The following is a 12,271-nucleotide window of genomic DNA, read 5'->3' as shown; positions in this document are numbered from 1 at the left end:
ATATATATATATATATATATATATATATATATATATATATATATATATATATATATAACAGTATAAATGTATATATAAAAATGAGCACTGCAGTCCTCCACACATTTGTACCCAACTAACAACTTAAGATGGAATTAACATGCATCTTTGTGTTGATCTTGGTGTCATGTGTGTCACAATAAGTGTCCGTGTGACACCAATGTTTAGTGGCAGTGAAATTAGGGAAATAAAGCTTTGATTCGGGAAAATTATAATCGAGCATTTTTTTTTTCTTTTTTATCAATTTGAGTCGATTAATAGTTTCAGCTGTAGTTTATATGATAAAAGGCAAACATGTAAACATGAGCACATAAAATCGAAATAGAAGAAATAAAATGATCATACATAGATTGGAAGTATTAAAAGAATATACAGTACTCAGACTCGTATACAAAAAGATTGGGATTAGTTTTGTGAGAGTGTTAGAACTTGAAATTGTCCTCTATGTATCTACAGGATGATTTCCCAACTCCAGACGAGTTCCCGGTGGTCGACGAGTTTCCATCAGTGTTAAAGTGGAGAAGGAAACCGTCCATGGTGTCCGTGTCCTCCTCCCTCCCTGACCTCCTGGGTAACTCCACTAGCAGTCTGAGTGCTGTGGACACACCCTTCAAACCGGAACCGCTGCTTGAAGGTGATAAAACACCTCCCCATACACCGGCAGTGTTTGAATACAAAGTCCAAGGCTTTTCCCAAGGCTACACATGTTCAGGTTCTGTGATAAACTTTGAACAATAGTTTAACGTTTCACTGTTCTCAAAGGCTAAAAGGAAAAACATTCTTCATTTCAAAATCTTCAACTAGGACATGTTTTTTATTTAACAGAGATAATCATTTATGCACATTTTAAATGCAGATTCCCAAGGTTTACTTGTTGTTTTGACTGTGATTGTTTGACTTTCACCTGCAGATATAAAAACTAAGATCCCACAAAGACTTTACGGATAAATAAGTAAATGTATTTAATTTTTTTTTACAACTCTTTTTGGTAGTTTTGAATTTGTAAGAGGTAAATCAATATTTTGAGCTTTTCAGGGGTCTATTAATACAAGAGAAGGTACTAGCAGCATAAAAAATAAACATTAACACACTGAAACATGAAATAACTCTATTTTTAATTACTAGTACACAAAAAAGCTTAGTAAATTGCAATTATCTGACAGTTCAGTCATAGATGAGCATGCTTTTCCTAAAGATCAATCCAATAGTTTCTTTTCAGTGACAGAAACTAAATATTAATATGTAACTTTTTACTTGGGTCTAAAACCAGATGAATGTATCAAAACTGTGTTTAAAAAAAGAAGAGCCACACATGCAATATTGTGTTGTACCACCATTAACTTTGATTACAAGACATATTCATTGATGCATCAAGCAAGCAATGCTTGTGCAGTGTCACAATAAACGTCTCAAGATTTATTAAAGAACTTGTTCGAGCTGAAACACATTCATCCCTGCAGTAATTATTCAGCAGAAGGTTCTTACCTGTTTGCTCTGTTAAATCCAGGTGGGGACTTAAGTGGCCAGGCAATCGATTATGTCATTCAGACCAAACCACTCTTTTTTTTTTTTTTTACTGAAACTATTTTTAATACATTTTATTACTAATGCTTTCACTTAAATAGGATTTTCACGTAGAGCTTTTGCTTTTAATATTGTATAGTAACTTTTCCATATCTTTACTTTTACCTTATAAAAGGATGTGAATACTTCTCCCAGCACTGCCTCTATGATCACAGGAGGTAAAACAGAACTAAGAAAACCCTGCTATTAATCTCAACACTAATTAAAGGTAGAAGGATGTGAGAGGGAATTTAAGATCTAAGGACTTCTGCCAAGTATGGAAGTGCTAATCCATGAAGAGTTTTATGGGCAACTGGTGACAGTGAGATGTGTGACCCAGATTAAACCACAAGTCAATGAAGTGAGGACCGTCAGTATAACATCGCTCAGACTACTATGTCAGTATTAACACTTCTCATTATTGTATATCACATTGTAAGACATAAATAATAGATTTTCTGAACCCAAATGCGTATGGTTGTGTGTTTTTATGGTGTTGCAGTTTGATTTGGTTTCAGTTTACTGGGTCTATGTGTAGTGAGAGAGCAAATGGTAGAGAGTATTTGCGTTTGGATGTAGTCGCTCTTATGCAACAAAACGTTAAGCTCCAAATGGAGATTAAATCATGTGGCTGGCTTGTATAAAAAAGCTTTGGGCGGATGCAGATTAAAGAGCGATTATCACAAACAATGTCGGCTGTCGGAGGAGTCTAAGGACAGTTAACGGCTACAACAGCTGAACGGCTTTACATTCCATCTAAATATAAACCTATGTAGTTCCCTGCTACATATCGTCTGATATGACGATCACATCTGATTGTTTTTTTTGGTTTATATTACTGTCATAGTCCATCTGTGGAGAGCATGGCTTAGTAGTAATATTGCTTAAACTGTATACAGCTATAAGGCAAGTTATATTTTTGAAGATTAATTTTATTATTGTACAACTACAGTGCTCTCAGGCAGTTCAAAATGTTAATAATCCTCCAACCTGAATTATTAAGAAAGTAAGTGAGGTTTTGGCTTTCTTAGGACAATATCTAGTTACAGTCAGCTTTATCGTCAGTTTTGCCATATGTACAGCACATAGAGTGGACTGAAATTGCAAAACTCTAAGGCCATGCAAGGAACAAAAAAACAACACTAAACAATTTGAAAATGATGTAAGATTTTGGCCAGTCAGTGGTCTTGACCTGTTTTTCAGAATAAAATGACAAACCACTGTCAAACTCCCCTTCCCCCCTAACTGTGATATTTTGGCATCATTTTTGCACAGCAATGTGAAACTACAATGCATCATCCATCTTCAGATTCAGTCTATATTTAGGACAGGAGGCAGCTGCAGGAGAAGCAGGTGTATTTTCCAATGTGGGTGTTTTCCCCCTGATTTATCCCTCATAGGTGCAAATCTGTCCACACACTTTCAGATTTACACAAACAGAAGTAGCAGCAGTATATAAAATGAAACATGTAGAACAGGGCTGCAGTCATTAGTCAACAAATAGTCAATGGCAAAATTAGTCAGCGTTTAATTTAGTAGTCGAAAAGTTGTTAATGACGTCATGCACTTTTGTTTAAGGAGAAATGTTTATTTTATTGCTGATTGCAACTCTTGAGTACTTGGTATGTCATAATCTGACAAGTCGACTAGTCGTTACACTAGTCGATGACTAGTCAACTATTGAAATAGTCATTCATTGCAGCCCTAATACCATATAAGATGTCATTTCAGATAAAGCTCTAACAATCAATTATTGTCAACTACTAAGTTAATCAACAACTATGTGAATAACTGATAATTAAGACTGCAAAGATTCCAGCTTGTTAAACATGAATATTTTCTGATTTCCTTCCTCCTCTGTTATGAATAAATTCAGTATCTTAAAGTTTTTGTGCCAAAAAAGACATTTGAGGATGACATTAGCAGCTTTTGGATTCTAATTGGTATTTTTAAATAACAAAACAGTCAGCAATGAAAATAATCCTCAGCTGAAGTGCTAATTTGGCAGTGGCCAATACTTGTCTGTTTTATTATAATTTTATCATAAATTTTTATGATTGATCACTTGTGCTTGTTTAAAGATAACCCAATTGTGGATCGAAGACTTTAAAGCTGTTAACCTAATCCTATATATGAACATATAATATATAATGAATATTTCCCTTGTTTTTTTTTTGTTTTTTTTACAATTCCTAATCTGACTGGTTGACTCATCATTACAGTAGTCGATAACTTACTGACTGTTGAAATAGTCATTAGCTGCAGCCCATTCTACATACAGTCAAGTCAAATAGCATTAATGGTTTTATATTGTAATTGTGTGTGTTTTGCAGAACGAGCACTGCAGACAGATCGAGGTCTTTTATCAGAGCCGGTGGCAGAGCTGGGCCAGATGGAATACCAGCTGCTCAAGTTCTTCACCCTGCTGTGAGTCTGCAAAGGAACACAACATCTTTATATCCGACTCACACCTACACACACTCCCATAGAAACAGTGGAGGCTTTGATCAGTCCGAACATGGGGATTCTTCAAATGTGCCTCAGTATTTTTCGTTTCCCTTTATCACTTCTTAATGAACATACTTCCTCCTGGTGCATCAGTGGGTTTGTCCTCGTTCTGGTCATGCTCTCCTGGTTCCATCTGCCCTTTAGCTCTGCAGGGCAACTCTGTGATCACCAGACTGTCCTTTGCACTCCAGGCTCAGATCACTCAAGTGTCCTTGAGCAAGTAATGAATTGCCTCAGCCTGGAGATCTGACACATTTTGGTTCCTGACCTTTGACCTCCCAGTAAAGGAAAAGGCAGATTTATGTCTTGTCACCCACACATTATTGTCTAAATTACACTGCGAGTAATGATCAATGTCACTATGGATTCAGCTGCCTTTTTTAATTAATCATTCAGACTATAGTTTTGTGACAGTGTCAAATTGATGGTTTCAGTTAAAAACCTAAAAATGTTTAATTAATTATATGCAGAAGGGGCAAAAACACAGTTTACCCATAGAACAGCAGATACATGTGTTAAAGATTGGCTTTTTTAGGTTCACACAGAAGAGATTACTTCTCCTAACTCTGACCAGTGTTATGCATTTCAAGAGCATATTATAGCATAGGTGGAAATTTGGCAGGAAATTAGCTCAGTGTCAGGTATGACCCCAAGTTGTGCTATTAATTTGACATTAATTTGACAATGGCTCTCACTCAGGGTGCAACTTTACAAATTACAAAAATACAGAAAAAATAAACAAAAAGTCCAATAAGCATTGCCATACACATATTAAGTCAAAACTAGTACTAACACAATAACCCTGCTGAATTTTTGAGCATAAAAATAACACATTTACAACATAGTACCCACTACCCATAATGCACTGCGGCAAACATGCCACAATATAAACTAAAATGCACTAATGATCAGCTGATGTAAACGTATCCACTGAGTTTTCTTTTTGCTTTGGAGTGTGATTGTGTTTTTTTCACCTCAGGACTAATTATCCTATAATAATATTCATTCAGGCAAATGACAAAGGGTCAGCTGTGACACTGTGTGAAATTATTCTTTGCAGCTGTTTTGTGAATTAAACACAACATTTTTGTCTCTCAAAATCTGCACCATGTTGGTTTAAATTAATTGCATGTTTTATTTAACCTAAACTGCATTACAACTTAATATGAGAATTGATGTTAAATCATTTGCACACATTCTAAATCAATCCCAAATTCTCCTATCCTTCATTGCTCTGCTCTGCTATTTACAGTTTGTTTTTAACTCTTAAAGACCCACAACTATTTTTGTCACAACTTCCAAACAAATTTTATGTCTTTACCAAGTACTTTATCATGATTTATTTTAACATTATCCTATACATTTTGTATTTTTCAGTGTAAACCAGGTATTTTCCTACATTTAATTGACTGATCATGTAGTTGTTCATAAAAGCTCAGAGTAAATACAAAGGATATTATCTCAAAACAAAAATAATTGGAGAAAAAACTAACAGAAAATGTAACCTACCTTAAGTGATTAAGTCAGTGTTTTTCAACCTTGGGGTCAGGACCCCATATGGGGTCACCTGGAAATTAAATGGGGTCACCTGAAATTTCTAGTAATTGATAAAAAACAAACAAACAAAAAAAACCATACTAATAAAATAAAAAATATGGTGAGTTGAGAGAGACAATCACAATACACGAAAGGCATGACAAACTCTGAAGCTGAAACTGAACTTTTCAGTATTAATTGTCAGCCTTGTAAATACAAGTTGGACTGACTGTACATATCCTGACCAAGGAAAATAAAATTCCCACTTTGTGCAGTAATCTACACCTGGCTTTACTGCCTCCGCCCATAATGATATACATTATATAGCTTAAATGTTATCTAAAATTAATGTTGATTTGCAATGTAGTATAGCAAACTATTAAATGATCAAAAACAAATAAATTTTGGCAAAAAAAAAAAAAAGTCTCTCTTTTGAATGTCTGCGGTCGCCAGAAATTTGTGATGTTAAAATAGGGTCACGAGCCAAAAAAGGTTGGAGACCACTGGATTAAGTTCAGTTATTTAACATTTTTGGTAAAAATCAACTATTTTCCTGTATATATTTTACTGATCACATGATCAGTAAAATAAATATAGGAAAATAGTTAGATGTTCTTAAAAGGTGAGATTAAAGTTAAGGGTAATTATATCAGACAGTGAAATCAGAAGAAAAAGTGGCTTTTTCAGCAAAGCTATCAATAACTGAACATAAAACAAGTGTCTCCATCCACTGTCATTGATCCAAATCCATGGGTTTTACTGGTACATCAATGTTGTAGAAGATGACGATGTTTCCGTGTTCACTCCATAGCCACTGAACATCTAAATGGATCGTATTTGATGACCATGAAAAGATGAAAAGCTGCAGTTTACACCAATTATTTACATGTATTGATAGGATTACTGGTTCTAAAGTTATTAAACATTTTAGATCAGTAGATGTTTTTGTTTGGTGGTGGTTATTTGGGTTTTTAGGGTTAATGGAACTGAAATGAGAAGAGTGAGTTTATAGAAAATTAGATTAAATTCAGGAATTGTTTGGAACATGAGCTCCATCAGTGGTAGAGTGTAGGATCCTCTGGAGTTCAGTCTAACACCATAGTTAAAGGTGTCTTATGTTAATCCTTATAAAAAGTCCACTGTTGCCCCCCAGTGTCCATCCAGAGGTACTGTAGCTCTTCCACCTCTTTGAGGATTCTGTGTCTGTGTTGTAACATTCCTCTGGATTTCAGTGTTGTGTTTCTTCTGTCAGGATCATCCTCCTCATCCTGTCATCATGCTACCTGGCTTTCCGGGTCTGCAGTCTGGAGCAGCAGCTGTCCTTCCTGAGTAACCCTACCCTGCCACTCAGAGAGAGGTAAAGTAACACCACATCTACACCTCTATCACTTTTGTTTTATTTCATTTGACTTTTTCTTTCTAAAGTGAGTTCAATTTGAATTTGTGTAGAGCAGGTTTCTACGGGTTTTCTATTTCTTGAAGATGCTTTGTTTTTGTTTATTTAGTTTTAAAATACATAAAGTAGACTACTCTGAAAAGTGCTGCTTATCTGACTCAAGTTCCTTTTATATGAGATGATTTATTTTCTAGAATCTAACGCACTGTATTTATATCCCTTTAAACAGAAACACACAATAAAATGTAAGTGAGCATGAAGTTAGTTTAGTTTATTTGTCCCTGTGGATAAATTTATGTTCTACAGGATCACACAGCTTTTCATTACAGCACCTCCAACAAGACAGACATCATTCCATTTACATGGACTCACACCATAATGACAAGGATAGGATGCGCATTAACCATTTAAACACCCAAATGAAAACACTGATCATTCAGAGGACAACACTTCAAAGACTGGGCCAAGTGGATGCCTCTGATGGCCCACAATGTTGTGTGCATTTTACATTGTTTTCCTCTGTAGAAGAAACTGGGCCTTGTTAGCTTACTGATTATACTTATGTTGTCTGTGTCATAGTAGCATTCCCAAACAAGCAAATTATACAGGAAGTTAAAACTGTCAATAAAATACCTTTAGCAGATTTATAACTTGGAGGATAAGAACATTTCTTTCAACATACCGTCTTCATTGAGGCTTGGTGCTTGTGAGGGCAAACCAAGTGAGTAGAAGAGTCTGAATCACACAGGGTTTAGGGACACATTATACCTGCATAGTAGACTGAAATGAGGTGTAAATGAATTGATCATGTGACATTGAACTTTGCCCCTTTGATGCTAAAATGTGTGGGTGAATAGGGCTGGTCACTGCTGAGTCTGATCATCATAACTGTGTTTATCATCTAGTTATGGTGTGAATAACTAGACTTGACCTCACCACAGCCTGTAAAAATAGGACCAATGGCCATGTAGCTTACCGGCCAAATTAAAAGCTTTGGGAAATGTATCCAGATGCCATTTATTATCACCCAGTTATGTGTATTTATTATATTACAGAAATAACCCATGTTTCGGTCATATTCCAATCAGATCTGGAAAAAATTTAAATTCCAACTTGATATCATTGATACTTACTGATTTATTGTATCAATCCACTTCCTATCTCTTATAATGAGGAAATTTTTCAAAGTCACACCAAATCCAGAATCAGACCAGGATCAAAATAATTTCAATACCTTGTGTTGACATCATCATACAGAAGCTGTATACCAAGTTTGAAGTCAATCAGAACTGTAGTTTCGAAGAAGAAGACGATTGAAATGTTTTCCCCATAAGAGCCCATGTAAAATTTTCCATAAGTTCCCGGATCCAGAAGAAGATCCTGATCAGCATGAGGCCATTGTCTTTTGGTCATCTCTGCATCAGTGCTGTACTGTAGAAATTTCAACTTCATGTCATTTATATTTTTACTGAGTTATTGCATCGATCCACTTCCTATAATGGGGGAATTTTTCAAAGTCGCACCAAATCCAGAATCAGATCTGGATCCAAATAATTTCACTAACTTTTGTTGACATCATCATAAAGAAGCTGTATACCAAGTTTGAAGTCAATCGGAATTGTAGTTTTGGAGAAGAAGACGATTGAAATTTTTGTAACGGACAATAGACGACGATGACAGATGATGACAGACGACAATGACAACAGACGCCGCATGACGACAATAGCTTACGGCCTGTCAGCCGGTAAGCTAAAAATGAATGTTTTGCCATCCCACTTGTTTATTTTCATCTGTAAAAGTGAAAATAATGAACAACTCAAAATTTACAAATAAACATTTCTAACATTTCCATAAAAACTAAAATCAGTAACGAGTATAGACACCCTTCTTTTCAATAACCGTCACAAGCCTTCCATCCATGGAGTCTGTCAATTTCTTTATCTGTTGACGATCAACTTTTGTGCAGCAGCAACCACAGCCTAGACACTGTTCAGAGAGGTGTACTGTTTTCCTTGATGATGAATCTCTCATTTAAGAAGAGCCCACAAGTTCTCAATAGGGCCATGTCATTTTCCTATCATCTTTAAGGCCTTCATGCAGTGGAGTACTTTGATGCATGTGATGGAGCATTGTCCTGCATAAAAATCATGAGCTTCTTGAAAGATGTGGGCTTTTTTCTGTACCACTGCTTGAAGAAAGGGTCCTCTAAAAACTGGCAGTAGTTCTGGGAGTTGATTTTAAGTCCAGCTTCAACCCTAAAAAGGTCCAACTAGCTCATCTTTGATGACACCAGCCCATACCAGAACCCCACCTCCACCTTGCTGGTGTCTGAATTGACATGGAGCTTTGTGCCCATAACTGACCCAGCCACGGGCCCATCAGTCTGGTCCATCAAGAGTCACTCTGATTTCATTAGTCCATAAAACCTTGAAAAATCCATCTTCAGGTATTTCTTGGCCCAGTCTTTACATTTCAACCTATGTGTCTTGTTAAATGGTGGTCAGATTTCAGCCTTCCTTTCCATGGCCACGTCTCTGAGCACTGAACATCTTGTACTTCTGGGACCTGATAGGTTACAGTTCTGGGATATGCCAGCACTGGAGGACAACGGGTTCCTAGTAGCTTCACACTTCATTTTTCATAAATCTTCGGCAGTTAATTTGAGTCTTTTTTTCTCAACATTTTTCTTTCGACCCTGTTGACTTTTTGCAACAAAACGTTTGATTGTTCTGTGATGATGCCCCAAAATCTTTGCAAATCTTTGAAGTGTGCTGCATCCCTCTGTCTTCCAAGTCTCTTTTTTGGACCATTTTGCCTGAGGAAAATAATTTGTCTTATAATTATGCACACGTCGATATAGGGTGTTGATCTTCTTAGACCACACCCCTTACAGACATACAGACAGACAGACAAGTAGGTGGATGGGTAAATGGGTGGATGGATGGATGGATGGATGGACTCTTTTGATCCCAAACTAGGAAATGACAGTGCAACAGCAGCATGACACACACTAAAAAAATAGAACACAACAGCAAACACACTATGTATAAAACATTAGAGGTATAAAAACAGACCTGGATAACAAATCTGTATAATTAAACTCTAAGGTGGAAAAATAAACTGTAATGTTCAGTATGATGAAGGTGCAAAATGACGTTTAAGTGTAAAACCACAATATGTGGATGATAATGCTTTTCACTACTGGTTCATTTGTTGGTTTGTGTCTATCGTCCAGGTAGCTGTTGCTGTCACCTCCCACCCCTTCCACCCTTCCCACCGGCTGCTGTCTATCCTCACTGATGTTTGGAGTCGACTTCTGCACCGATCCAGGACCAGCTTGTAACCCAGAGCAGGTCTATCTGAACCTGCAGCAGCTGCAGCGTCACCCTAACTACAGGCGTCCTCTGGGCCGTCCCGCCACCAGATGAGCCCCTCCTTAGTGATCACTTCCAGACTATGCGAACAGACTATTTATTTGTAGGTTACGATGGTCTAATCGCTATCCGTGACATTTCATTTTCAGAGTGACCTCAGACAGCAAGCAGCTGTCGATGAAGGCTGAAGGTGAGGTCAGAGTTTATTCTTGATTCTTGAGATGAATTACTTGAAAAGACTGAGCATAAAACGTGGAGTTGTGGGCTGAGCTGCTGAAACTCATCCATGTCACGTTTATGTGTGGAGTTTTTAACATGCAGATTTGGCCCACATCAGAAACATTTGCTGCAATGATGCACTTTTTAAAAATGCATCCTATTTCTTCAGATGTCTGTCACAGTTTTACACATTTAGATCATTTTTTTCTCTGTAATCAGTATGTGTTATTATCATTAAGGTATTTATGAACGAAAATAATCCAACGGCCACAGAAACTTGACTGATTGTTGTTACCTATTATTTTATTGTGACCTGGTAGCACCTGTATTGGATATAATGTGAATGAAATGGTTAGAGACAAGTCCAATTCTGTTTTAGTTGAACTAATTTAGCTTTTTTTGTCTGACACTTGTGTTTTTCTTTTATTCTTTTGAAAAGAAGTCACCAAAGACTTAAAACTGATTCAATGCAGTAAGAAAAAAAAAAAAAAAAAAAAAAAAAAAAATCAAACCTTGCTGTAAAAATTAGAGCCACAAAGTCACATCTAATGTGACCGAGTAGATTTAAAGTTCCACAGCACTTAAAACATGTGTTGTATGACTATTTTTTAAATTCTTTATTTAGATTTAACTTATTTAGATTTACAACTTTTAGTTATCAAAATTTAAGGAGACACTAAATGCAATGTATTTGAATAAATGAAGTGAACCAAAACTTAGTGAATAAGAAGAGCAACATTTACGCAACAAAATGGGCTAAAGATAGTTTAAAAAAATATTCAGGTGAATAGAATGTATTTAAGTTGTATCTACTTTATGACAAAAAAAGAAAAATGCAAAATTCCAAATCATTGACACTGGTTTCTTTTTCGGTTTAGTTTTCTACTTTATAACTTCATACAGTTCAGTGTTACCCGTACCCTAATTTCAGCCTATTTTAAGTAAATGATGCCTTTTTGTTCAGTTCTCTTTTTTCATACATTTTTATTTAGTGTCTTCAAATATTTTTATAACTAAACACTTGTTTGTATAGAACTACAAATTACTGAAAAATTACAGTTTAAAATAAATTACATCAAATAACTTCCTTGAAATATTTGAAATAGACTAAATCTAACAGATTTAAAATACATTTGAAATGTTTTATAACTTTAAATCTGCTCTATACTATTACGTTTCTTTGTTGCCATATTTTTTGTACAGTGTACATTTTATTTAAGTGATTTTTCTGAATTAATTAGTAGTTTGTGAACTTCCTATTCATTAAATAGACACAAAATCTATAGAATCTCATCTTGTTTTGTGGCTTTTGTCTTGGGATCGTCGTCAGAACACAGAAGATTTTCTTTAACAACAATAAGTTACAATTAACACAAAGAGTTGTTGGCATACTTAACACCACATTATTCTTATTCTATGTATTTGAGTCTTACAAGTCCAGGAAAGTCTTTAACCATAACATTACAGTAAAAGGACTGAAATAGGTTTCAAAAATCCAAAAATCCCAATAAGAAGCATCTGTCATTCCCTCTATTCACGATTAGTTTTGTCCACATTTAAGTACATACATCCCATTTCTTCACCTAGAGAAAGTGTTCCACATATTTTAAAGGGATCTGCAACCCTGAATGAAGAA

General features: G+C 35.7%; 1 protein-coding gene across 10 annotated transcripts in view; it reads left to right on the top strand.

Moving 5' to 3' along the window:
- The window catches only part of gramd2aa (GRAM domain containing 2Aa), a 72,444-nt gene extending 60,529 nt beyond the window's left edge, over positions 1-11,915 (top strand). For 9 of the 10 annotated variants that reach the window (XM_030160683.1, XM_030160692.1, XM_030160675.1 and 6 more), the window contains 4 exons: positions 496-673; positions 3,936-4,029; positions 6,899-7,003; positions 10,278-11,915. In XM_030160683.1, the coding sequence (XP_030016543.1) occupies positions 496-673; positions 3,936-4,029; positions 6,899-7,003; positions 10,278-10,281 (381 nt within the window). In that variant the 3' untranslated portion in view covers positions 10,282-11,915. Of the gene's footprint in view, positions 1-495; positions 674-3,935; positions 4,030-6,898; positions 7,008-10,277 lie in introns of those variants that run through there. The other variant, XM_030160736.1, reaches the window with a different exon arrangement.
- Positions 11,916-12,271: the final 356 nt, after the last annotated feature.

Source organism: Sphaeramia orbicularis, chromosome 3, assembly GCF_902148855.1.
Source record: "Sphaeramia orbicularis chromosome 3, fSphaOr1.1, whole genome shotgun sequence".
Classification (NCBI taxonomy): domain Eukaryota; kingdom Metazoa; phylum Chordata; class Actinopteri; order Kurtiformes; family Apogonidae; genus Sphaeramia; species Sphaeramia orbicularis.
Note: the sequence above shows the minus strand (reverse complement) of the source record. Positions and strands in the feature narration are given on the sequence as shown.